The sequence below is a fragment of the Eremomyces bilateralis genome, assembly GCF_010015585.1.
Source record: "Eremomyces bilateralis CBS 781.70 unplaced genomic scaffold P152scaffold_1, whole genome shotgun sequence".
NCBI classification, from domain to species: Eukaryota; Fungi; Ascomycota; class Dothideomycetes; order Eremomycetales; family Eremomycetaceae; genus Eremomyces; species Eremomyces bilateralis.
This window is the reverse complement of record NW_022985067.1, coordinates 906,603-930,588: the sequence shown is the minus strand read 5'-3', so window position 1 is coordinate 930,588 and position 23,986 is coordinate 906,603. Positions and strand designations below refer to the sequence as shown.

The 23,986-nt window shown below is 53.7% G+C and overlaps 9 protein-coding genes across 9 annotated transcripts; 3 read left to right on the top strand and 6 right to left on the bottom strand.

Moving 5' to 3' along the window:
- Window positions 1-22: 22 nt before the first annotated feature.
- On the top strand, window positions 23-2,835 carry P152DRAFT_388174 (Pkinase-domain-containing protein; the record flags this gene model as incomplete). Its single annotated transcript, XM_033675914.1, has 5 exons — window positions 23-277; window positions 360-1,824; window positions 1,877-2,142; window positions 2,233-2,511; window positions 2,749-2,835. The coding sequence occupies 5 exons, from the start codon at window positions 23-25 to the stop codon at window positions 2,833-2,835; spliced, it is 2,352 nt and encodes a 783-aa protein (XP_033538760.1).
- A 131-nt stretch (window positions 2,836-2,966) lies between these two features.
- On the top strand, window positions 2,967-4,640 carry P152DRAFT_8947 (uncharacterized protein). The gene has a single exon (XM_033683330.1). The coding sequence runs from the start codon at window positions 3,147-3,149 to the stop codon at window positions 4,551-4,553; it is 1,407 nt and encodes a 468-aa protein (XP_033538759.1). The 5' UTR covers window positions 2,967-3,146; the 3' UTR covers window positions 4,554-4,640.
- Window positions 4,641-4,903: 263 nt separating this feature from the next.
- P152DRAFT_387063 (uncharacterized protein) lies at window positions 4,904-7,814 on the bottom strand (the record flags this gene model as incomplete). The annotated part of the gene is made up of 4 exons (XM_033675866.1): window positions 4,904-6,080; window positions 6,129-6,962; window positions 7,012-7,597; window positions 7,700-7,814. The coding sequence occupies 4 exons, from the start codon at window positions 7,812-7,814 to the stop codon at window positions 4,904-4,906; spliced, it is 2,712 nt and encodes a 903-aa protein (XP_033538758.1).
- Window positions 7,815-8,789: 975 nt separating this feature from the next.
- Window positions 8,790-9,711, bottom strand: P152DRAFT_453726 (Glyoxalase/Bleomycin resistance protein/Dihydroxybiphenyl dioxygenase). The gene has a single exon (XM_033678445.1). The coding sequence runs from the start codon at window positions 9,410-9,412 to the stop codon at window positions 8,951-8,953; it is 462 nt and encodes a 153-aa protein (XP_033538757.1). The 5' UTR covers window positions 9,413-9,711; the 3' UTR covers window positions 8,790-8,950.
- A 1,079-nt stretch (window positions 9,712-10,790) lies between these two features.
- On the bottom strand, window positions 10,791-13,439 carry P152DRAFT_453725 (major facilitator superfamily). The gene is made up of 3 exons (XM_033678444.1): window positions 12,230-13,439; window positions 11,438-12,172; window positions 10,791-11,381 (listed from the first exon to the last, which is right to left on the bottom strand). Exons 1-3 carry the CDS (start codon window positions 13,049-13,051, stop codon window positions 11,121-11,123), a joined length of 1,818 nt encoding a protein of 605 aa, XP_033538756.1. The 5' UTR covers window positions 13,052-13,439; the 3' UTR covers window positions 10,791-11,120.
- A 756-nt stretch (window positions 13,440-14,195) lies between these two features.
- P152DRAFT_486517 (uncharacterized protein) lies at window positions 14,196-17,398 on the bottom strand (the record flags this gene model as incomplete). Its single annotated transcript, XM_033682087.1, has 4 exons — window positions 14,196-16,343; window positions 16,394-16,524; window positions 16,570-16,928; window positions 16,978-17,398. The coding sequence occupies 4 exons, from the start codon at window positions 17,396-17,398 to the stop codon at window positions 14,306-14,308; spliced, it is 2,949 nt and encodes a 982-aa protein (XP_033538755.1). The 3' UTR covers window positions 14,196-14,305.
- Window positions 17,399-17,764: 366 nt separating this feature from the next.
- Window positions 17,765-20,517, bottom strand: P152DRAFT_453724 (heat shock protein 78). The gene has a single exon (XM_033678443.1). It carries the CDS (start codon window positions 20,194-20,196, stop codon window positions 17,827-17,829), a length of 2,370 nt encoding a protein of 789 aa, XP_033538754.1. The 5' UTR covers window positions 20,197-20,517; the 3' UTR covers window positions 17,765-17,826.
- Window positions 20,518-20,974: 457 nt separating this feature from the next.
- P152DRAFT_453723 (NAD(P)-binding protein) lies at window positions 20,975-22,354 on the bottom strand. Its single transcript, XM_033678442.1, has one exon. The coding sequence runs from the start codon at window positions 22,195-22,197 to the stop codon at window positions 21,199-21,201; it is 999 nt and encodes a 332-aa protein (XP_033538753.1). The 5' UTR covers window positions 22,198-22,354; the 3' UTR covers window positions 20,975-21,198.
- A 251-nt stretch (window positions 22,355-22,605) lies between these two features.
- P152DRAFT_453722 (elongation factor 1 beta subunit) lies at window positions 22,606-23,777 on the top strand. The gene is made up of 5 exons (XM_033678441.1): window positions 22,606-22,711; window positions 22,770-22,809; window positions 23,015-23,394; window positions 23,444-23,652; window positions 23,705-23,777. The coding sequence occupies exons 1-5, from the start codon at window positions 22,672-22,674 to the stop codon at window positions 23,723-23,725; spliced, it is 690 nt and encodes a 229-aa protein (XP_033538752.1). The 5' UTR covers window positions 22,606-22,671; the 3' UTR covers window positions 23,726-23,777.
- Window positions 23,778-23,986: the final 209 nt, after the last annotated feature.

Here is a 23,986-nt window from a genome sequence, read left to right as displayed (position 1 = left end):
GGTAAAGGCGCCTTGTGCAAAGATGGCTGAGGAAACCCGCGAGGATCCGCAGCGATCGGCGGTGCGGGTTCGCTCTCCCGACGAAGAGGTCGAACCCGCTAGATCCCAAGATGTCGCCGGGTCGCTCAAGAAACCGTCCAAGAATGAGCGCGATGATCTTTGCGAGGCAGCGCAGAAGGAATTAAAGAACTTGTCCATCAGCATGCGACGATCGAAGATGCAGTGCAATCGAATGGAGAACTTCGCTTTTGATCCAATGTCGTTACCTGCATCAAGAGTGAGTGTTTCCAGCCTGCATCCCCCGCAGGACGACGATAACATAAAATAATGAGCACCTGCTAACAAGTTTGCTACCATAGGTTCCTTCTCGGGATTCAGGACATTCTGCCACTCCGGTTCAGACTCCCTCAGGTGCTACCTCTCCTCGACTTGGCTCATCCATGGCATCCGTCAACTCCCCTCCACTTACACCAGCTGGATCAGGCCCCGAAAGAAAAGGAGCTTCCCAGGACGAGGGCCTCCCAAGAATATCAGTCCGAAACGACGCAGGAACAATGACTCCTGAAATATCTCCGCCCCACGAGCGTCCTCCGACAAAGGTGACCCCTCAACAGGAATCCCGACCGGGCGCATCGACGCAACCACGATCTGCAGCCGCCAACGCACGCCTTACCGCTGTCGTTCAACCGCGCCCGCGATCGATGGTGGAAATGTCCGGTGTTGTGGCGCCCCATCCTGCGGAATATCGCAACTCCATGGCGGGCCCTGCAGGCGATTCGCTACCCCCGTCTCATGACGGAAGTCCCGCCAACACCCCTGGAGCGGTCACCCCGCCCGGCGCACGCTCCCCATACCAACGTCCCTTCACACCGCAAGGCGATCCAAACGATCCATATGCGCGCGGAAAACGTCCCGTGCAAAATCGAGATCTCGATACGATCGACCCCAGGTTTGTCTTCGGGGTCCGCGACCGCAGCCAACGCCGCGACCCCATTTCAGCCTCGTCATCCAACGTCCCTCGATCAAAAGGCGGAACGGAACCCACCCATCAAAATGAGAAGCGCCCTGGTTTTCTTGGTGGCAGTCACCATCGCGACGAGTCCAGCTCATTCCACCTCAGCGAAAAGAAACATGGGTCTATGTCCGATCTGAAGCGCTTTTTCAAGTTTGGATCCCATAAGAAAGATAAAGACAAAGGCCATAAGAAGTCTGGTCACTCGTCGTCGAGTAGCTCGCTGCGGGGCAGCCGACCTACGACCGGAGACCGGAAATCATCGTCAAATTCGACCGGAACGTTCAATATGCCCTTCGCAGACGACATGAGCTTAGAATCGAAATACGGAAAGTTTGGCAAGGTCCTGGGCTCTGGGGCGGGGGGATCGGTCCGCATCATGAAGCGCCAGTCGGACGGAGTCACCTTCGCCGTCAAACAGTTCCGAGCTCGACATACCTACGAGAGCGAGAAAGAATATAGCAAGAAAGTCACCGCCGAGTTCTGTATCGGGAGCACGTTGCACCATGGCAACCTCATCGAGACCATGGACATCATTCATGAGAAGGGGAACTGGTACGAAGTCATGGAATACGCACCCTACGACCTATTCGCGATCGTAATGACGGGAAAGATGAGTCGAGAGGAGATCACATGCGCCACGCTTCAGATCCTCAATGGCGTCACCTATTTGCACAATATGGGGCTAGCGCATCGAGACTTGAAGTTGGATAACGTCGTCGTCAACGAGCATGGGATCATGAAGATTATCGATTTTGGCAGTGCCGCCGTTTTCCGATATCCCTTCGAGAATGGTGTGGTCACGGCATCCGGTACGTACAGCCTTTAATGTTTAAGGGCATCGGTAACTAATATTCAACACAGGCATTGTCGGCTCCGATCCATACCTTGCTCCTGAAGTCTATGATCTCCCCAAATACGACCCGCAGCCAACCGACGTCTGGTCTCTCGCCATCATCTTCTGTTGCATGACCCTCCGTCGCTTCCCATGGAAACAACCTCGCCTCTCCGACAACTCCTACAAACTGTTCGTTGCGGACCCAGACGAAGAATCAAGAAAAGCGCTCTCACAGCTGGCTTTAAAATCTGCACTTGAAAATCCCAATCCATATAACCCCACAGAACGCTTCGTCCAATCCGAACCTTCATCCCGAGTTCCTAGCTCGGATCCACCATCCGAAAACGAACCTCACCGCCGCCATCATCGTGATCATCCTGAGCCTCCTACCCGCTCCGACCCCAATACTAATATCCAAAACCCGGACCAACCTCGAATTCACGTCCCCGAAACCCCTCCGACCAACACCGCCTCCACACAACCGCAAACCCAGCCCGCACAACCGCAACAAATCAAGGGGCGCTGGCGTCTCCTCCGCCTCCTTCCCCGCGAAACCCGCCACATTATCAGTCGCATGCTCGAACTCGACCCTCTCCGCCGCGCCACCCTCGCCGAGATCTGGGAGGACCGCTGGGTCAAAACCGCCTTCTACGGCGACAACGTCGATAGCGACTCTACCATCCCAACTCCAAGCCCATCCAGCGCCGTCGGCGGGCCGTTCAGCATCGGTTACTCGAACTCCGGGCCAGCCGCCGGGCTCGCCGACAGCGGGCTGGCCGTGGGCGGCGGCGGCGCGATGGCGATGGGGATCGGGTCGCAGTCGCGACCGGAGAGCCCGAGCGCGCGGCCGCTGCATGTGCACGTGGCGCGGGACGGGTGCCGCGTGTGTCGGCAAGAGGAAGGGGGGACGATTATCCGCGGGTTGGGACATACGCATGTGCTGGAGCCGGGGAGTAGCGGCGGGGATGATAAGGGAGGGAAGTGAGTTATGACATCGACACTACCGCATTTGTTATGAGGGGGAATACAGCATAGAGTGGGATCTTGCACTACATTTGGACATGTTATCACGCATTTTGGGGGCATCCTGGTGGATATCTACTGCCTCCGGCTTGGATGCGAGGCATGGTGGATTCTGTAACATTACATTACCCTTCACATTCAAACGACGATTCTCCACATCCCACATCTTCAATCCTACTCACCCATCCCGACCACTCTCTCTCTCTTCTTCGTGATTAACCCGTCTTTAGGAGGTTCAGAGGTATTCAGAGCTCCTACAACGCGCTCCGCACGATGCAGGCCCTTTCTGGAAACGTCGCTCGTCGCTCTGCACGGGTCGCGGAGATTCGAGGCGCGAAGGCAACCCCCCAAGCCGCGAACGCGTCCCGTAGGAACAACTTGGGAGTTGCGGGGTCGTCGCTTCGTCGCTGCCAGGGGCTGCGTCCCCGTCGGTCGCAAGCAAGCGGAGCTAGAGCGACGAGACCGAGAGCAACTGACCACCGTGATGATAATGACAGTGACGATGTGAAGGCCCATGAGATGCAAGCCCGCTCTCCCCTAATTGAATACATCAGAGAAGAAGTAGAAGTCGAGGAGGAGAACAAGGAAGAGGAGGAAGTCGAGGAAGAGGAAAAGATCGAGGAAGAGGAAGAAGAGAGCTATGGACTTAACCCGAACCAGCCGCAGTTAAATCGGTATTTCATCCCGCGCCGTCTCGTCCCCGGGTACGAGTCATCCACCGACTACGATGAATCTTCCATGTACACCGATTGGGACTGTGACGAGAGAGGCCCCGACATGCCCCTCGATCCCGACGACCCCCCCAACCCCGACGACCCCCCCCGCCTCGATGCCACCAGCGGCCCGGAACTCATGATCATCAACGAAGGATTCATGGGCCCCGACCTCCCTGTCCCTGCTATCGAGCCCAGAGATGCAACGGAAGATCTCATCGCGTCCCGAGCCGGATCGTGCCGCACCCACCAGTTCCGACTTTCGAATACCGACGAAGAATGGGTCACGATCCCGCGCCGCTCGGCTCGCCTCGCGAACCGCCAGAATCAGCATGAAGAAAACGACGAGAACCACGATCCGCGTCGCTCGCGGCAGCGGCCGCCGAAAGGGTCAGACGATCCTGAAACAATGCTGGATCGATTGCTAGATACCCGCGTGCAGGCGCGGACGACGCAAAGGACGCTAGAGTCGACGCTCATCGACATCCGTCACGCCCTAACAGAGATCCAAGCGTTACGCCAGGCAGTAGCGGAGAGGAGACGCGGTGACAGCGACAGCAGCGTCGTGACCCGTTCCAACGGGGCGCCGGTCCCGCAACTTGGCAGTGTGCTAGACAGCCTCGACGCAGAAGGCCTTCGCAGCGGACTGCGGACCCTATCGGGGATTCTCCGCCGACGCCCTTTCTGGGACTTGGGAGCCAGCGTTCGAGCAAGGAGGCGAGCCGTGAGTTGGCCGGGGGTTCGACGCACGCGGTTAGGAGACGGGGCGGTCGGTCGGGGCAGTTTCAGTTTTAGTTTTCGAAATCTGCATGCGATACGCTGGCGGAGGAGTGGTGGGGGGGTGAGGGGCGCGAGGAGGCGAGCGGCGTCGAGCGCGTCGATGGATCTGAGGCTTGTGCAGCGGCTTGAGGAGGCTATTCAGGGGACGAGGGAGGGCGTGAATAACGGGGTATATGAGGTGGACTGAGTGATTGTGGTATGCGGAGTGTTTGCGGCGGAGTCACTATTGTTCTTCCTTTTGTAATGGTTTTAGGCATTGGTTGTATCAGTACGGGTCCTATAGCTTACTTAGCCATCCCTGGTTGGCGATATGGCTCTATCCTTTCGTCAAATCCCAAGAGGCGTGCATGTATGATACGGGCTCATAGTTCTACTGAAGTTTCTAAACAATACTCCATACTGTATATCAAAAGGCCCACCGCAACCGCGCCGGAATCAAATCCCAACTTTTCGCTATAAGACCTGGTATCCCGAATCCAATGAAACCCACAACATACCCATAAGCTCATCAGGGCCGTATCCTCTAGTGCCTCTATTTCAACCGCTATACCAGTTCGTCTCGTTATACATGTCTCCCGGCCCTCCCATACTACCCAACCCCAAGGCACTCCAATCAATGTTCCCCAACCTAGCCTCCCCATCCACCCCCGCCCCCGACTCATTCCCATTCTCCCCATTCAGCTGTCCCCCGTTCATCCCATTCGTCTGACCCACACCATTGGGGCCCGTAACACCCCCCCTCTCATTCCCGCCTCCACCCCCACTCTCACTCCCCCTCCTCATCCCCCCATCACCCCACCACCCCCTCGGACTCCCCCCTCTCGACCCCTCACCATTACCCATATCATCCGCCCAGTTCCCAAACCCGCGCGCCAGCTGCGCCTGGTCCTGGAACCACCAGTCTGTCTCACGCAGCAGCGCATTGACCCCGCCGAACATATCCGACGGGCTATTGATGTGCGTGCGCGATGTCGACGGGATGGCTTCGGGCTCGGCGGACGGGCCGGTAGTGGAGGGGGAGACAGGGGAGATACGGGGTGGGAAGGAAAGGTCGAGGGTGGATTGAGGGGGGAGGGGGTGTTGTTGGCCGGATGGGCGGCAGGCGTGGGTTGAGAGGCTGCGGGGGTTGGCGATGATTTGAGGGGGGAGTGTAGCCATGGGGTAGAGCGAGGCTAGGTCCATAGAAGGATGTGAAGTTAATGTGGAATTGAGTGGTTGGCCCGTCGGTAGGGGCGGGGGAGAAGGGTGTTCGAGCTTCGTAAGGTGCAAATGTGTCGCCTCCGGCGTAGGAACTTCTTTGTAAGCGCCGAATTTCGATTCCGTGCGCACCAGCACCGCCTGTGCTTCATCCGGTAACACGATCTTCCACTTGCGTGCTAGGACGGACAGGATGCCGAGCGTGCGACGAGCGCACAACCAGCCTTCCGCCATCTCCTCGAGATGTTTCACACCGTGCGTGATGTCGCGGACGGAGTTCGGGTCCGGGAGGTTTAATAGGTGGATGGTGCACGCGCTGTGGATGATATACACGGCGACGTTGCAGATTTGCCGTAAGCCATGGGATCGGCGGTAGAGGCGGAAGAGCTTGCTGATCATCGTAGCACCTTGGGTACAGATCTTGCGTGGGGAGATATTGGGAGGTAGTGGGGATGTAGATTGGGAGTATTTGAGGAATGGACGGAAGAGATGGATGTATAGGAGTTGGAAGAACATGCTGCATTGGGTTAGATATTGTCCCACCCAGAGGTCGAGATTGACTCACTGCATGACCAGAACGCTTGGAAGACCGCCTTCTCGAGGATGGAATTCCGGCGCTAGGTTCCGTCTCCATTCCTCGAGTCTCTGGTGGAGATCACTGAGCCTGTTTAATTCGGATTGCTTGTTTTTCGATTTTTCGATATCGATCGGGTTGTAGAATGAAGTCATGATGTCGCCGCTGATCTCACAGAGCGTCGATATCTGCAAAGCCACTGCCCTCGTCCTCGATGGTTGAGCATGGGACTGGTTGAATCCGGAATCGCTGTACGCTGCCCAAATTTCCGACTCCTCGCCTGGGAAGACTTCGAATTTCGGTACCGTGACCAAGGACTTTGGCAGCTGTGGCATGCGGCCAAGGTAATTCGACCAGCATTTGTCGAACAAAAAGCAGCCCCAAAAGGTTATTCGCCGTATATCTTCCTCCTTCTCATCAAGGTTAGGCTCGCCTCTGAATGAGGTCAGAGTCCCTGAATCCAGGTTGAGGCCAAGATCCAGGGCCATTCGAAAGCTCATGCCACTGTACATCCATCCTTTCTCTTCGCGGCCACAGCCCGCCTCTCTGACGGACATGAGAGCAAGTGCCTGCACTGTTGTGAGTTTGGGTTTGTCCAGTTCATCCTCGATGAGGATGCGTTTGCACTCTTGGAAGAAATGATCGCCAGCCGTGGCTGAGTCGTCTCGGTCTTCGCGGGAGGCCGGGATGGAAGTGAAGTGGCATCCCAGACAGAGCATGGCGTTGACCAGCAATGAGCTGCAATGCTCCGCCCTTCGTAAACCACGAGGCCTTCCGAGAAGGAAATCCCGGTAGAAGAGGGTTTTTGAAAGACATGTGAAGAACCTGCAGCGCATCAGTATAGGCCGGATATATAGAGGAAGGGTGAACCCACGTATAATGCCATGTGAAATACATGTTCATCAGATGTCTAATTGATTCCACATTGTTGACGACCCTCGTCCAAGAAACGGCGGGATGCTCTTCGGTGGAATACTCGGTGTCACTCAGAGCCGGAACGACCTCGTCTTCGACATTCATGAACAGCAGGTTCGACGTCCCACCAATGTATCTGGTGTTTCCACCATCCACCCGCAACTCACCCATCCTCCCCGAGAGCTGCCCCTCAAACGTCGGATGTTCCGCCTCCGCCGCCTGACTAAGCGGCGAATCGCCTTCGTCCTCCTCATTCTGTTGATACTCTTTGGCGAGGATATTCTCGGCGACGGTGTCGAGGCTTTCGCACGTGCGGATCTGGCGGACCAGGTCGGGGACGTCAGACTCGGGGGAGTTGAGGAGGGCTTGGATTAGGGTTTGGAGGGTCGAGTTATGGGTCTGGAGACGGTCGATGTCTTTGCGATAGACCCCTTTCCGTCGATGATCCGAGCCGGGGTCGAAGACACATGGGGTATGATACACCTGCGAGCATGCGTTACACGCGGGTAGGTTTCCGTCACACTTGCTTTTCCGGCGGCGGCATGCTATAGTTGAGCAACACAGGTTAGTCCGAGCCGATAGCGATAAGGAAATCCTTTACGAGAGCGACCAATGCCGAATTCTCGTCGATCGGAGGCTGTCCCTACCTATGCATGCCGTGCTGACAACCATCCGTCGCTTGCTATTCTCATCTCCCTCTCCCTTCTTCCGCCGAGCTCTTGCCTTTTTCTGTCCCTGTCCGCTCACGTCGGGCGCACTCATCGGGGTTGTTCCAGGTCCTACATGTACTGGTGTACTGGACGACGGATTCATCGTTCCCAGGAACGTGGGCGAGTGCCCCGCGGAGATGCTCGATGCTGCCCGGAAAACTTAGTCATACGATCCGGCGGCCACCAGCGTGTGGTCGATGTTTGTAATTTGTCCTGAACGAATTGGATATCTTGAGGAGAAGCGGGGCAAGGGACCGATAGGCGATAGAATCAGATACATGGAGGTGAGATGGTCATGACTTCGTGGAGTGGTCCTCAATTCGCGATATTCGACCTGGGGAGGGTCCGGAAGCGCGGGAATGGTAGAAAGCGTATGGCTCGGCGTCGGTCCGACATGGCATGATGTAAAGTTTTGGACTGTGAGCTTGAGCCTCTGAGGAGACTTATGAACTTAAAGGCTACACCACCCGAGAGATCCTTGATTCCCCAGAAAATACTGAAGGTAAATATCCCCAATTGATATCCCGCTGACAAAGCGGTGAATTCTAAGACGCTGCAAGCAACGACTATCTATCAACCAGTATTTATCAACCACTCTCCCCCCCCCAATTTGAATTTGCCAAAATGACGACTGACCTGGCTGCTTCTCCGCGCAATCAGGTATGCTGGCTTATCGAGAGAAGCTCATGATAAGAACGTCCAGCTGGCCAATCTGAGGATCTTTCCCCGACCGTAGCCTGGCAATTGTGGCGGGGTGAAATGTGGCGGGGTGAAATGTGGCGGGGTGAAATGTGGCGGGGTGAAATGTGGCGGTGGTGGGACAATACAGAAGCGTGGGGTAGAGAGATAGAGTGGAACTGACTGGACTATTATTGGTATATTATACGATCTACCGGTTAGGAAATGATCGCATTGTTAGGAGTGAAGAATTAGTATGGGATTTCACCTTTGGCATAGTCCAGTAATCGGTATTCAGGGGCAGTCGCCAGGACAAAATATCAAAGCGGAAATAAAAGGCAAACAAGCCTTGCAATTGATTTTGATAGTAGCGGAAAGTCTCCTATGAGACAATTCTCCCCTATCTTATTCTGGCTAATGTCAATTACCACTAGGAATCATCTCGAAATCCAGCGTTCCAACGAAACGAGGAAACGATTCCCAGCGAAACACCCCTCTTCCACCACGTATTCAAGTACCACCGCACTGCTTCGCCGGGCACCCTTCCTGCTCCTTCTCGAACGCCGCCATATCCATCCAGACCGTCTCCCATACATGCCCATCCAGATCCTCAAAGCTCCGCCCATACATCCTCTCCATCTCCTGCGACTTCGTCGTGTCCATCCTCCCCCCTCCCTTCCCCGCTTTCTCCACCAGCTCATCCACCTCCTCTTTTCGTTCGCATGAGAGGCACAGGAGCGTCTCGGTGGACGTCTTCGCGTCGCAGATGGTCTTCTCGACGGGCTCCTTCGGCATGTATCCTTGAAAGGTGTCGCGCATCATGATCATGACGTAGATGTGCTCCGAGATGATGATGCAGGAGGTGTTCTTGTCGGAAAACATGGGGTTCTTAGGGAAGCCGAGGGATTCGTAGAAGGCGGTGGAGGCGACGACGTCAGTGACGGGGAGGTTGACGAAGATCATGCGAGCCATGATGAGGGTTGCTGTGGTTTGGGGTAATTGATTGACTGGTTAAGAGACTCGATGGCTTGGTGCCTGGTGATTTGAATGAGATACTGTCGACTTGTCGCTGTTGAGACAAACTGGAATTGACTTGCGAAAATATTCCCTTTTATAACTAGAACCCCCCATCTTCATTTACCATCTTACAGCATCAAAGAATTCGCCTAATCAGGAAGCTTCCATGAGACTTAAAAAGTCTAATCCCGCCAAGTTCGTATTCATCTTCTTAGTGGTAACACGGAAATTTGAATGAGTGAATCAGATGAAAAGCCCAACCGCCCTAACGCGACATCACCGTGTCAAGGCCAATTCGGCGCGCTTAGTGCAACACGCCCAGAACGCGAAGCCACGTGAGTCAGTGTCTGATCAGTAATCCACCCGAATATCAACTTCAATCGCACCAAACCACTCTCCTCAATGGATTGATGCCTGGAGATGTTTCATTTCTTGCATCCAAGTCGGCACAACAGCTTCGCCGTGTGAGGAAGACAGGATGATCGTCTGAAGGGTCTGAGTTTGTGATCACTGTCATGCGTGCGTGACCTTTGGGAAGATAGAGTCCCTTATTTCTCTAGTCGACTGAGCAACTGGCGCGTCTTTCCCAAAATGTTAAGGATTGGAAGGAAATAAGGCAGAGCCTTGGACTTTTTCTAAATCTTAAGGGTCAGATCAATTCGATACATCTGCTATTAGGTATAAGTATGTCTTCTTGTAATACTTCACGCCAAAGTCCACTTCCAATTCAACCGGAGGGGAATTCCCGTAGCCAACGTATCAGAACACATCATAGCCTTGCCTTTCCTGGAGCATGAAGCTTGAAGGAAAAGGTAAATACCCAGTTAGCCATAAGGAACAGGTTCCTCCTGAGGACAGACCTAGTCCCTCCTGAGGGCCAGGAGTCTTACAACAGGACGATTTCCCAGAACCTGGAAGTCATGAAAACACATCCGAATTGTCACGAACAAGCGCTGAGGGCCGTTTTCCAGCCATCGTCCCCCCTGTAACGCAAGGCCACATTATAAGCCCTCCAGTTAGCCATAGAGAATTGGAGTCAAGCGAAGATGATGATGCCAGGCTGAGACGAGCACTGCAACCACAAACGCGTCCGAGGCCGAGAATAGAGGGCATGATTCAACGGAACAAGAGGAGAATACGACGCAAAATCCGGAGCATCCCACCTCTATGAGATTGGTATACTATCACAGCTTCCGCCGAAGATTCAGCGGCAGGCGAATTCAATGGTGCGGAACTCCCGTTTTCCAACAGATGAAGTGTTTGATAATACAGTATCTGCCAATCCTGGTATTATCACCAAAAATGCACGGTTCTTTCTCTTTTTAAATAAATACGGCTTTAGACTTAGCGGTCTTTGTTCTAGTGGCAGTGATAGCTAAATTGGTCATAGCTCTTCAAAGGCATGCAATCCAAGGAAATCGGGATTCATCCGAACTCAGAAGCTCTATCCTTGCTCGGGAAACGGCTCTTAAGTAAGATTGAACGATCACTCTCCAAGATTTCTCGACCAGAAAGGGGTATCGCCTTTGTATTATAACCTATGTTCAGCTCCAGGAGCGTGTGCTTCATTAAAGTAATTACATATTATACTTTCAAATGCCATGTTCAACGCTAAAATCCCAAATCTTCTCAACGAAGACCCAATGCAATCCCGACAAATTGTCTACGCCTGACTCTCGCCGGAGGTCGCCTCATCTGCCAGCGGCTTCGAGAACGTAGGCGCATAGGCACTCTTCTGGCGAATATTCCCGCCCCGCAGATAGAACCAGATGGGAACGGGGATCAACGCCACGGCGATGCAGCCGAGCATCGTGCCCGCCCACTGAATGCCCATGCCATTGTACATCTGGGTCGCAAAGAGGGGGAATCCCGCGCCGGCGAGGGATCGCAGGAAGGTGTTGGCTGCGATGGCGGAGGCGGCGAACTACACAAGGATGTTAGCAAGGATCGGGAGTTGGTGTGAAAGAGGTCGGTACATACCATAAGATACGCATCGACAAGGTAGTTCAACGACTGCAAGAAAATGCACATGATGCCAAACCCGGTAAGCAGACCGCTAGCCGTCGGCGCCATCCAGTGGATGCTGGCCTTGTACCCCGTCCAGTGGAACCAGAACAGCCCGCCGGCGAACGCAATGCCGCCGACGATCACTTCCGGGAGCCGCCACTCGGGGACACCCACTCCGCCGTTCGCCCGCAACTTCTTCTGATACCCCGGCTGGCGGAGCGCCATGAACAGGCCCGCCAATAGCTGCCCGGTAATCATCCCGAAGAACGGGAGGCCGCCGATGCCCGGAGTCATGTGGTGGACGCCCTGGAAGACGAGCGGATATGCGGTCAGGAAGAGGTAGAGGAGGCCGTAGACGAAGGCCATATAGACAGAGATGAGGAGGACGATGGGTTCGGAGATGAGCATGCGCAGGGGTCGGGAGAAGTTCTTCTCGACGAGCTCTCGGAAGTCGACTTCGATTTCTTCCTGCTTCGCGTGGATGCCCCAGTTCTTGGTAGTGCGGCGGAGCTCGGAGGCTTTGTTGACGAGGATTATCGGTGGATAGGTCTCGTGGAGGAAGAAGAGGTTGAGGATGAAGCAGCTGGAGCCGATGATGCCAGTGATGTACTGAGTCCAGCGCCAGCCGAGTTCGGACGTGACGATGAAGCCGCCGACGAAAGGAGCCATGAGCGGACCGGTGAATACAGTCATGGAGAAAACAGTGATCTAAATGGTCGGATTAGCACCTCATTTAAACCGTGGGCGACTTGAAGAACAACTTACCGCCATCCCCCTAGACCGGTTGTTAAACATATCCGAAAACACCGCCGCAACGACCGTCAGGGGACACGCTCCAAAGAACCCGCCCCAAAACCGGCAAATCAAGACCGTCTGCAAGTCTTTCCCCACGGCCACCGCAAACTGAAACACCGTAAACCCAAAACACGCAATCACCAACGGCATCCGCCGCCCATACAACTCCGAAAATGGCGCCCACAGAATCGGTCCCGTCGCGAACCCCAGCACATACAACGACACCCCCAACACTGCCACCGTCTGCCCGACCTCGAACTTCTGAGAGATCACCGGCGTCGCCGCCGAGAAGATACTCGACGCAAACGCCGCCACGAACGTCGTGTACCCCAGGATCCCCGCCGTCAGCAGCTTCTTCCGCATAGACCAGTTCTGCGCGTGCAGCGGGTCATCCTCGCCATCGAACTCGACCACATAGTCTTCGCGCTCGGGGAGGGGTGGGGGATAGGGTTTCCCGTTGCCCATGGGGGGCATCGGCTTGGCTCGACTGCGTGTCCGCGCGCGGATCGAGGCGCCGACGGTCTCGGTGTGCTGGCTCCTGGCGGTCTGAATGCGGGAGAGGGCGGTGGTGGAGCGTTCGAGGGGGCCTTCGGTCTGGGTGGCGGCACGGGACACGGCGACATCTTGGTGGGCGACGGAGGATAGGGAGGAGGTGGAGGAGCCGGTGGAGGTGCGGTGGAGGGCAGGATCTTCTGCTTCTTCTTTGATTTCCTTTCGGTGGGCGGTGGGAGAGCGGGATTGGCCTGGAGATACATCCTGCCTAGACTTCTCGCCTAGGTCGATAGACTCCATGGCGGGTGGTGTGAAATGTGGCAATGTGCCACTGAGGTTAGAATTTTAGATACTCAGTCGGTAGAATTTCTTCTCCTATATATAAATCCAGAAGGAGGGAATATAAAATGGCTAATCTCGCAACGCTGCAATGATTTGAGGTCACGAATTGAGATACAAGTAACGGTAGGAAAATAGACTCTTGACAGCGCGAACGATTGAATATGAAAATACTCAAAGCAGATGCTGGAATAAGAAATGGGTCAATATCAAACCATGGACGACTAATAAGGCGCGGAGCGATAGGGTATTAAATCATTTTTCTGGACTCGGGGCGCCCGTCGAAAGTTCTCGATCTAGTACCGCAGTTTTTGCCATTTCCGACCATCTGGATGGTTGTTGAGAATGTTGACATCCGCACACGGCAATCGGCATGTGTAGTTGCTCGAAAACGGGCTGCTCGGTCGATGACCTCATTCGCTGCATGGTTACAGAGCTTCCAAATCCCAACAGTCGGCGTTTAATAAACCCCGATCAGCAACTATTAACAGCTAAGCTTTGCTCGCTGGTACTCCCGGTGGCGTCGCCGGGTTGCTAGCGAACTCTTGTCAGGGATTTTGTGGATAGAGCCAATCGGCGACGGGTTCTCGAACGTTCGGTTTATCAGGGTAGACCGCGGCATCTCAATTATCAACTGACTCTTCCGCTTTTCTTCCAATTCGGGCTCTCCCGGTTCGCCTAGCCCCTGGGAAGTGGGAACTCAAGAGCCTCAGACTGTTGGGATCGTGATATTTTCCATGCCGACGGCCGTAGGGCGGAGACCACGATTTCATGCTCGGACAATGCGGACATCGGCTTAGGAATTTCATGGGCTGGCTTTGTCATCCGCCTTGCATTGGTGATTGGTCATTGGTGTGTCGACTTACAGTCCCCCATCCTGCTGGGCCAGTAATATATGAAATAAATATGCAATGCAGGGCCCGTTCGGGATGTCGAGCATCGGCAAGCACCTCGAGAAGATTCATCTCCGTTAATGCCGATGGCTGTAGGGGATAAGACTACATTCCATTTATTATTAACTTCCGTATTGAACAGTTGAGGCATATTGAATAGGCTATGCTGTTCTAGAGTAGTGAGAAATAGAGGCGTACGTACGATACGGTATTCGAAGTGATTTCGGATGATGAAGCAAAGGAAATGAACAACCTACCCACAAACTGTGACTCCCACTATCCGACTGTCCGACCATCCGGTGGTGATCCAGTCATCCCCGCTTCATCTCATCAACATGTCCTGGCTGTCTCCTACCACCTGACTGACGCTCCTAGCGAACGCATCAGCCTGACCAAGTATATCGTCCAGCACTTTTCTCGCATCCTCCACTTCACCCCACTCGATTACTAGGGCATGCCTCGTAACCTCCTCCGCCATCTCCAAGTCCCTCACATCTCTCCCCGATATCTGCGTGCAAGCCGCTACCAAATCCTCCCCACGGCTCTCCAGCAGGATCAGTTCCTCTGCTCTCTGCACCACTTCCTCGGGGACACCGTTGAGTCGTGCGCACATGGTCCCTAAGCTGCTCATCGTGCGCCCCTCGCGGAGGTTGTATAGATAGGTCACCTGCTCACTCGGCTCGTCGGCTTCGTCGTCGATTCGCAGCTCCATGAATGCAAACGCAAGAGATGGCCCGGGGTTCAAGAAACCGTTCTCGAAGATCTCATGGAAGTGGGTGCTCGCAATCACCTTTGGTGCTTCGTGCTCCAATGACAGGAAGTATTCAAGTACACCTGCTGCCAGTCCCGCGCCGTCGGCTGACTCGGTCCCTTTGCCGAACTCATCGATGATGAGGAGTGACTGACGTGTGCAGAGACTGATCATCAGTGAGATCTGTTGGAGGTCGATCATAAATACGCTTTGTCGTTTGGAAACCGTCTCGCGTGTGGAGATCCGCGTGAGGACTAAATCCGTAAGGCCGATGACCGCGCTACTAGCAGGGACGAAGCTGCCAATATGCGCCATGTAGACGATGATTGCGACCTGTTTCAAATACACGCTCTTGCCTGAATAATTCGGCCCCGTCATCATGAGCATATTGGGTCCTCTGTCGTCTTCAGCTTCGGTGGTTGAGTGATCCTCCACGTCTCCATCCACGTACTCTTTTCCACCACCTCCAGCGATGTAGGTATCATTCGCCACAAAACTGTCAACAACGAGTTCCTGGAGAATATGCCGTCCGCCTTTGATTTTGATGATATTGCTTTCATCGACGGTTGGTCTTACCAAGTTGTACTGCGCCGCCCCTTGAGACAGTGCTAGCAGGACATCAAGTTGTCCACAGATATCTGAACATCGAATGAGCATATCCTCGAGCTCGAGAATTTCCTGTGCAAGGGCGTGAACGATTTCGATCTCCTTGTCCGCGATATTGGTTGCGATATCGCCGAACTTTTCGTCCATTTCTTGCATTTCCGCGCTCTTGTAATATGCAAGCGGACCATTTGTGAATGCGAGAGTCCATCTGTTGCTTGGGTCACTTCCATAAATGCCATCACTAATGCCAGTCTCGCCAGCGAAAACCTCAATCACAAAGCCTATCCGTGGAAGGTAATGCACGCGCAGCGGCTCCTGAAGCTCCACCAGTACTTGTTGCATCAGTGTCCGGTCCACCAATGCAAGGAGATCTGGAAGACCGTCGTACTGCCGACGCAACTCATCCAGTACATCATCGACTCCTGGATTGACAATAGTACGATGGTGTGCGACCGAATCCTCAAAGTTCACGACCGCTTGGATCCTCTTCCCGATGAACTGAAATTTCGCCTGGTCGAAATTCGCCCGAATCAACGCCACGATCCGAAGCTCCTCACCGCCCGCAATTTCACAAATGAAATCTACCATCTTTAGAGAATTATATGCGAAATCACGCAGTGTGGACCAGACCGTGCGACTGACTCGTTTGTTGGATCCGCCGGAAATCCCTTTTCGTAACTTCACTAGAGTCACACGGATGTTTTGCACCTGCTTGAGGTGAGCAACGAGTGATTGAACGTGGGCTGAGTTCTCCGGGCTGAGAAATACGGAGATTGAGTGTTGGCGTTCGTGGATGATCTCGAGGCTCAGGCTGGGACGGAGGAATTGCTGACGCAGAAGCTGTTTGCCTTGAGGCGTTCGTGCTAGATGACGGAACAGTCCATACACTGACAACCCTTCTTTGGCACCGGAGGTAGCCTTCGTCGGACCTTGGTTGTGGAAATGAGGATTGGACTCCGATTGCATGATTTGCAGGGACAATAGGGTATCCGCGTTAATGAACCTGTTCAGTGTCAACAAAGCAGACTCTTTCGCGGTGGAAGAGTGTATTACATGGTATCGTTCAGGGTGAACATAGCAATCTCAGACACGCGGAAGAATGCAGCAGCCTCGATGTCTCCCGGTAGGAATGAGTTGGTTCTTCGCTTCTGTAGGTATGCTAGAACGGCACCAGCGCAGCCGACCTGACGTGAGTTAGCCTTGGGATTCAGCGAAATCCATGAACATACTGTGATTTGACTGTTCAGATCAATCCATCCCGCCAACTGCAACAAGAGCCCTGGACGCCCAGAGTATCCATCGCTGTCCTCCAATTCGAGGCTATCGTCGCGTACGACGTCGCCTGGGACAATAAATGAGACATGTGGGCCATCGAAGCAGCCGATCTTCAAACCCAGCAGCTTACTTTTGGCAGATTCGTATCCGAACTCAGAAGAAGGACGAATATCGAGTGCGTAAGGCATCCGGAATACATCGTTGTCATTCTCAACTGTGGCAGCTTCGTTGTATTTAGTATCAAGCTTGTCAGCAAGAGCATCATCTGCTCGCCCAGATATCAGGATCACTGTAGGATCGATGGAAAGCCGCACTGCGAATGTTAGCCGTCTATGATTTGCCGTCCTATACACGAAACATACATGACTCAACAATATCAATTCCGCCTAGCTTCATGTCTTCCATGAAGTACAACTTCTCTTCCCGTGCCACGTAGTAAGAGCAACCAACGGTGCCTTTGTTCCTGATGTCTACAGCCATGACCACCTCGTTGAGCGAGTCTTCGTCGGCATTCTCCCCCTCGCCTTCCTCGGCCCCAGGAATATGATCCTGAATCGGACTTTGCACTGGCAAGTCTGACCTTGCTAGTGGAGTAGATGCCCGGTGAGATTTCAATGATTTGAATGCTACGCGTTGGCGCCGCGAGGGCTGAGAACGAGCATGCGCTGTAGCAGCTACATGATTGCCACTTGAAACTGAAGGAGAGCGAGATATACGACTGGATGATGGGACAGAGAGAGTTGAGGTACGCCCTTGAAACCTAGGTCCATTTCTTGAAGGCATTGTTGCTCAGATACGAACTACATCACTCTGCCGGAGAATGATTTAGAGACAATACAAATGTTGAGTTGAGATAACAATGAGTTGGCTCGGGATAGACGATGTAGATGAGGTGAGCAATGTTAGGCTACCGTTCCTAGAAGGAAGCTGCGATCAAGGGGCGTAGCTACCACGACATGTTACTCTTGAATACTGATAGAGGATCAATGAAATAAGGTACTCTGGAAGGGAATGCTGACATAAGATGGTCGATTAAAATGAGCAAATATACATTAAGGATCAATCTGAGTCGAAACCTATCTACAACCCAATGATGGAGAGCTCCGACGCTATGCACCAAATCGAAGTCCAGCAAGATCTATACCAGTACCTATAGTTATACAAAATACGCTACATGTCTCCTCATTAATTCGTTCCGCTCTTCGGAAATATTATGCACCAGAGACAACGAGTCCGGATTTATCCTCCTTGATGCTGACCTTCGCCGCATCGCCCGTCTTGATCTGGCCACGGATGATCTGGTCCGCAAGGCCGTTTCCTACTTCTTTGCTGATGAGCCGATTGAGTGGCCTTGCGCCGAAACGAGGGTCGTATCCTCGCTCGCATAGCCACTCTTTGACGCCTTCATCCACCTCCAGCGTGATCCTCCGGTCGTCTAGCCGTTTCTGGAGTTCTTTGAGTCGGATGTCAACGATATCCCGTAGCGCAGCTTTCGAGAGCCGTCGGAAGATGATGAACTCATCGATGCGATTCAAGAACTCGGGAGGGTAGTTGTGCGCGACGACGTCCATTACTGCCTTCTGGATTGGCTCGGAGATCTCGCTGCTCTCCTTGCCTCCAAGCTGGTGTCGCTGCAATGAAGGCTCGTCTCCGAGAATGATGTCCGCGCCGAGATTGCTGGTCAGCACGATGATCGTGTTTCGGAAATCGATCTTGTGGCCCTGCGCGTCGGTCAGGAACCCCTCGTCGAGGACCTGTAAGAGCAGCGCGGAGATATCGCGGTGCGCCTTCTCGAACTCATCGAATAGGAGAACCGCGTACGGCTTTCGCCGCACGGCTTCGGTCAACTGACCCGCATCATCGTAGCCCACGTAACCGGCGGGCGAGCCGATCAAGCGGCTGACGGTATGCTTCTCCTGGAATTCGCTCATGTCGAAGCGGGTAACTGCCGTTTCGGTGGAGAAGAGGAACTCAGCCATCTTCTTGCACAGCTCCGTCTTTCCTACCCCGGTTGGCCCTAGGAACATGAAGCTGGCAAGTGGCCGGTTCTCTCCGCTGAGCCCGGCACGCTGCAAGCGAACAGCGTTGGCGACGGCGGTAAGAGCATCGTCTTGACCGCGAACCGACTCGCGAAGCTTGTCTTCCATGTGGATCAGCTTCTCCACTTCGCCAGACATGAGCTTAGTGATAGGAATGCCGGTCGATCGACTGACCACGGCAGCGATGTCGTCGGAAGTAACAGAGTCATGGATAAGAGTGTCGGTCGTTCGTGTCGCATCGGTCCCTTCTTGTGGCAGACTTTGCTCAAGTCCTGGGATAGTAGAATATCTCAATTCCGACGCTTTGCCAAAATTGCCCTCTCGCTGAGCTTGCTCGAGCTCGAGCCGAGCCTTCTCCAACTTCTCCTTCGCAGTCTTGATAGTGTCGATTTCCGCCCTCTCCTGCTCCCACTTCTCCGTGAGTTCCTTGACTTGATCCTGCTTTTCGTTGAGCGTGGATCCCAACTTTTCGCGGCGTTCTCGGCTCGCCACGTCGGTCTCCTTGCGGAGCGACTCCAGCTCAATCTGAATCGTCATGATCTGCCGGTCGAGTTCTTGAATCGCGTCGGGTCGAGATTCCTGCTGAAGTCGGAGAGCGCTGGCGGCCTCGTCGACGAGGTCGATCGCCTTGTCCGGCAGGAATCGGTCTGTGATGTACCGATTGCTGTACGTCGCAGCGGCTACGAGCGCGCCGTCGGTGATGCGAACGCCATGGTGAACTTCATAGCGCTCCTTGATGCCTCGTAATATCGAGATGGTGTCTTGGACCGAAGGCTCGCCAACCAAGATCGGCTGAAACCTTCTTGCCAACGCTACATCCTTCTCGATCTGCCGATATTCGTTCAACGTCGTAGCGCCGCAGCACTGCAGCTCTCCTCGTGAAAGGGGTGGCTTGAGTAGGTTGCTCGCATCGATGCTGCCCTCCGCCTTCCCAAGGCCGAGAAGGGTATGTAGCTCGTCCACGAACAGGATCACGCCCCCTTTCGCCTCCTCCACCTCCTTCAACACCTTCTTCAACCGCTCCTCGAAGTCCCCACGAAACTTGGCCCCCGCAATCAGCTGCCCGAGATCCAACGCAATCACCCGCTTGTTCTTGATACTCTCCGGTACATCGCCCTGTACGATCCGCTGTGCCAGACCTTCGAGAATCGCCGTCTTCCCCGTTCCTGCCGCACCGATCAGGACCGGGTTGTTCTTCGTCCGCCGCGACAGGATCTGGATGGTGCGATGGATCTCCCCGTCGCGCCCTATGACCGGATCCAATTTGCCGTCTTTGGCTCGTGCGTTCAGGTCGACGCCGTATTCCTCGAGTGCCTTCTTTTCGGGCTCGCCTCCGAGGTTCATTCGATGCGTGCCGCCAGGTGGGTGCGCCGCGCCGCCACTTGCGTAGGATCGGGTGTGTGGTATTTGGGTTGGAGGGGTGGCGAGTATGGGAAGGAAGGTATTCGGTAGACGAACGGGCAACAGAGGTCGCCTTTGTGAGGTATTAGCTACTCTAGACGATAGTGATCGCCGGAGCAGACGAGCTCTTGAGGGAAGCATAATGGGCGCTATTAAGGTCAGGAATGACAATGCAGGCGGTGTTAAAATCGTCTGTATCCCTGGAGGAGTATCATTTTCATGAAATGCAAAGAAGAGGCATCATATGCTTTTTGTATAGTTCCCTTGTCCAGAATGTCATAGAAATCATCAGGAGATTCTAGATATGACGATGCCATATATTGGTGCCTTGGTGCCTTATTGCTCCCTCCGGGGGGGACGAAATTGAATTACGTTTCTTGGCATTCCCCTAAGCACAGTTCCCACGATCTTAACTAGAACGCGGCGGAGAATTCACCAAAACAGACCTCTAGTAGTTGCTTCGTTAGGAAAAGAGTATACTTTTTGGTATTATGCTGTTTTTGAGCGAATTGGGCCTACCTGTGATGGCGGTGATGGTTGGGGGGATGCCAAGAGACGTAACTCAATTTCGTCCCCCCGGAGGCTCCCTCCGGGGGGATAAAATTGAGTCGCATTTCTTGGTATTCGATCTACCCCAACTCTCTGTACAATCTTCTATCATCGATTGAAGCACCCAGCGTAATCCCCCGATCTCAACCTAATTGAGGCAATTTGGAGTTTCATTAAACAGCGTATAAAATGCAGGTTATGGGAGTCATTGGACGAGCTCAAACAGATCTTGATTGAGGAGTGGGAAAAGATCACGATGGAGATTCGGGCGCGAATCGCAGAGATGCTGCTGCGCTGCCAGATGCTCGTTGAGCGCGGCGGAGAGTTCATCAAAACAGATCTATGGTAATTGGCTAATTAGGGAATATATACTAATTTCAATATTATGCTGTTTTTGAGCGAATTGGACTGCATGCAAGGTGCTACATAGCCTGTCTTCGGTGGAGAGTGGTGATGTGTAGAAAACTGCCAAGAAACGCGATTCAATTTTATCCACCCCGGAGGCTCCCTCCGCTCTAGCTCAAATTTCATTCCGCTTACTATTAGAGAGGCAACCGTATTAGATTTAGAGGGAGTTCCGAGGTCATAATGGAACTATTCCTTAGCAACATGAACCACGACCTTTCCCTTCGTCCGTCCTGACCTCACCTTCACAAAAGCCTCCGCTGCTTCTTCCAACTCGTAGGTCTGCTCAATCACCGATTTGAGATTCCCCTCTCCCATCCACTTCCCAAGCAGCTCCAAACTGGCCTTGATAGAAGGGCCAATGCTATAGAACTTGAACGGTCGTTTTCCTCCTCCAAGGAAACTCGGCAGCAGCGTATTACTGGCAATACTGAGTACCGGATTAGGGGGAACCCCAACTTGAATGAACCGCGCAGCTGGCTTCATATACCTGTCGCCACAGTGATACAGCTTGGGGTCGCCAATGTTGTCAACCACATGGTCGAAGACTTGACCGCGCTTACCCAGCTCTTCATAGATGTCCACTGCCTTGTAGTCCAAGACTTCGTCAGCGCCCAGCTCTTTCACGAGGTCGATGTTGGCCGCCGAGCAGGTCGTGACGACTTCCAATCCCAGGGCTTTGGAGATTTGGATGGCATATGTTCCGGTACCGCCGCTGCCACCGTTGATAAACACCTTTTGCCCTTTCTTGACGAACGGCGCAATGGCCTCATAGCTCGTCACAGCCGCAGTACCTATCCCGCTCGCCTGGTCAACATCCACGCCCTCGGGAATCGTCGCAAGGCTGTTCAACTTGGCGACCGTGTATTCGCCCAACGTGCCCGAAAAGGCCATCGGATCCACCCTCCCAAACACCAGCTGACCTTCCTTCAACGCGTCGTTCGTCGGATGCGTCGCGGCGACCCGGCCCGCGAAATCAGTGCTGGGAACGGTGGGCTTTCCCACGATGTTTCTAAACGCGCCGGCCATCTCGGGGACCTTGTAGTCGGCGGGGTTCAGCCCGACGGAGAGAACTTTGACGAGGACTTGATCGTTCTTTAGGGACTCTGGTTTGGGGGTGGGGAAGTCACCCAGCGTGAGATTCTTCTCGAGGCCGCCAGCGGCGCTGGAGTACTGCCATGCTTTCATTGTGGAGATTGGAGGCTTGCTTGCCGACAAAGAGGTTATGTTGTGAAATACCTTCGTCGATTTTTGTCCTGCTAACAGGATGATACAAACCTATCAGTGTTGGAAATGTAGGGATCCAGATGTTATACCTACCAGGAGACTCGATTGATCTTCTGATTGCGCGATTGATTGCATGATACTCTTCGGTCTATTTGACGCGGTCTGGGGGGCCTGGAGAGAGGGGGTTGGTGCCTTGATGCCTGGTTCCTGCCTCACCTCACTCCTCAAGCAAAGTGAGGGTCCTGGGTCCACGAAGGGATGCAATCTCAAATTCGCCGCACGTGGCGTCTCGCCCTTTAAAAATATTCTATCTGAGGTTAACCACTTCACATCAATACTTCACTCACTAATTCTCCATTCTCCTCCATCCTCCTCCATCTCCTCCATCCTCCTCTCCATCCCACTTCTCCCATATATCACATCAATACCTTCACAATGGGTTTTACCGATCTCGTATCAGAAGCTGGCTTGACCAGTAAGTTTCCTCTACTCGCCTACACGTTAGTGTGACTCGAAACTGACATTTTCATCAGTGCTCAATGGTTGGACAAAGACCCGAAGCTACATCGTCGGGTGAGTCAACACAGTTCTTTTATTACTTCTTAGGCTCTGGCCTACCATGCTTTTATGATGATAAATTTTGGTCCGTGTTGATGATGCGGCTTAAGACCCCGATAAACGATTACTACCATGCGCTTTGCGCACCTCTGATTTTTGCTATTCTTTGAAGTCTTCTCGATGTTTGCATGGAAGACGAATGCTGACCAGATACTGTCAGCTACGGCCCATCACAGGCTGACGTGAAGGTCTTCGAGGCCATCAAGTCGGAGCCCGCGGTCGAGAACTACCCGCACGCGTACCGATGGTACAAGCACATCGCCAGCTTCCAGCCGGAGTTCGCCTCGCTCCCGGGCGATTCGTCAGCGGCATACACTGCCTATGGCCCTGACGCCAGCGAACTGACCGTGAATCCCGCCAAGGCTCCCGAGACGGCGGAGGACGACGATGATGTCGACCTCTTCGGCAGCAGTGACGAGGAAGAGGATGCGGAGGCGGAGCGGATCAAGGCGGAGCGGTTGGCTGAGTACAAGAAGAAGAAGGAGGGCAAGACAAAGCCGGCTGCCAAATCCATCGTCACGATGGAAGTGAAACCTTGGGGTATGTCCACTAAAACCGCCCATTGTGCGCGTGTATTAACAAACGACAGATGATGAGACAGACATGAAGGAGCTCGAGGCCAGTGTCCGTTCGGTCGACAAGGATGGCCTTGTCTGGGGTGCTTCGAAGTTGGTGGCCATCGGCTACGGCATCAAGAAGCTACAAGTCAACCTCGTCATTGAGGACGAAAAGGTTTCGCTGGATGACCTCCAGGCGGAACTGGAGGAGTTCGAGGACTACATTCAGTCCACTGACATTGTATGTTTTGCATCACTCCGGTCTTCCTGCCACGATACTAACGATTTTATAGCTTGCTATGCAGAAACTTTAAGCGCGTTTAGGTGACGCAAGGTCATGACTCAGGGTACGGAAATGATGGACGGTTAATGATGCCAAAGAACCATTGGAATTATCTATATAGATAGCCATGGAAACGACACATGTGTATGCCCGCCATGCTGAAGATCAACATCATCGCCCCATGCAAAGTGATCATATTGTAGACCGATTTGCTGTGATGCCATTCGATTAGACTGCTAGGACCATTCCGTAGCCTCCATTGCATCCTCTCTATCCAATATCTATCCACCTC

What these genes read in the sequence shown, in the direction of transcription:
- P152DRAFT_8947 (XM_033683330.1), top strand. Translation starts at nt 3,147, where the DNA reads ATGCAGGCCCTTTCTGGAAACGTCGCTCGTCGCTCTGCACGGGTCGCG.
- P152DRAFT_453726 (XM_033678445.1), bottom strand. Translation starts at nt 9,412, where the DNA reads ATGGCTCGCATGATCTTCGTCAACCTCCCCGTCACTGACGTCGTCGCC.
- P152DRAFT_453725 (XM_033678444.1), bottom strand. Translation starts at nt 13,051, where the DNA reads ATGGAGTCTATCGACCTAGGCGAGAAGTCTAGGCAGGATGTATCTCCA. An exon ending in ACCGGTCTAGGGGGATGGCG is followed by an intron (nt 12,173 to 12,229) that starts GTAAGTTGTTCT and finishes CCGACCATTTAG; the next exon opens with ATCACTGTTTTCTCCATGAC. An exon ending in TTGTCGATGCGTATCTTATG is followed by an intron (nt 11,382 to 11,437) that starts GTATGTACCGAC and finishes ATCCTTGTGTAG; the next exon opens with TTCGCCGCCTCCGCCATCGC.
- P152DRAFT_453724 (XM_033678443.1), bottom strand. Translation starts at nt 20,196, where the DNA reads ATGCTTCCCTCAAGAGCTCGTCTGCTCCGGCGATCACTATCGTCTAGA.
- P152DRAFT_453723 (XM_033678442.1), bottom strand. Translation starts at nt 22,197, where the DNA reads ATGAAAGCATGGCAGTACTCCAGCGCCGCTGGCGGCCTCGAGAAGAAT.
- P152DRAFT_453722 (XM_033678441.1), top strand. Translation starts at nt 22,672, where the DNA reads ATGGGTTTTACCGATCTCGTATCAGAAGCTGGCTTGACCA. An exon ending in ACCCGAAGCTACATCGTCGG is followed by an intron (nt 22,810 to 23,014) that starts GTGAGTCAACAC and finishes AGATACTGTCAG; the next exon opens with CTACGGCCCATCACAGGCTG. An exon ending in ACATTCAGTCCACTGACATT is followed by an intron (nt 23,653 to 23,704) that starts GTATGTTTTGCA and finishes ACGATTTTATAG; the next exon opens with CTTGCTATGCAGAAACTTTA.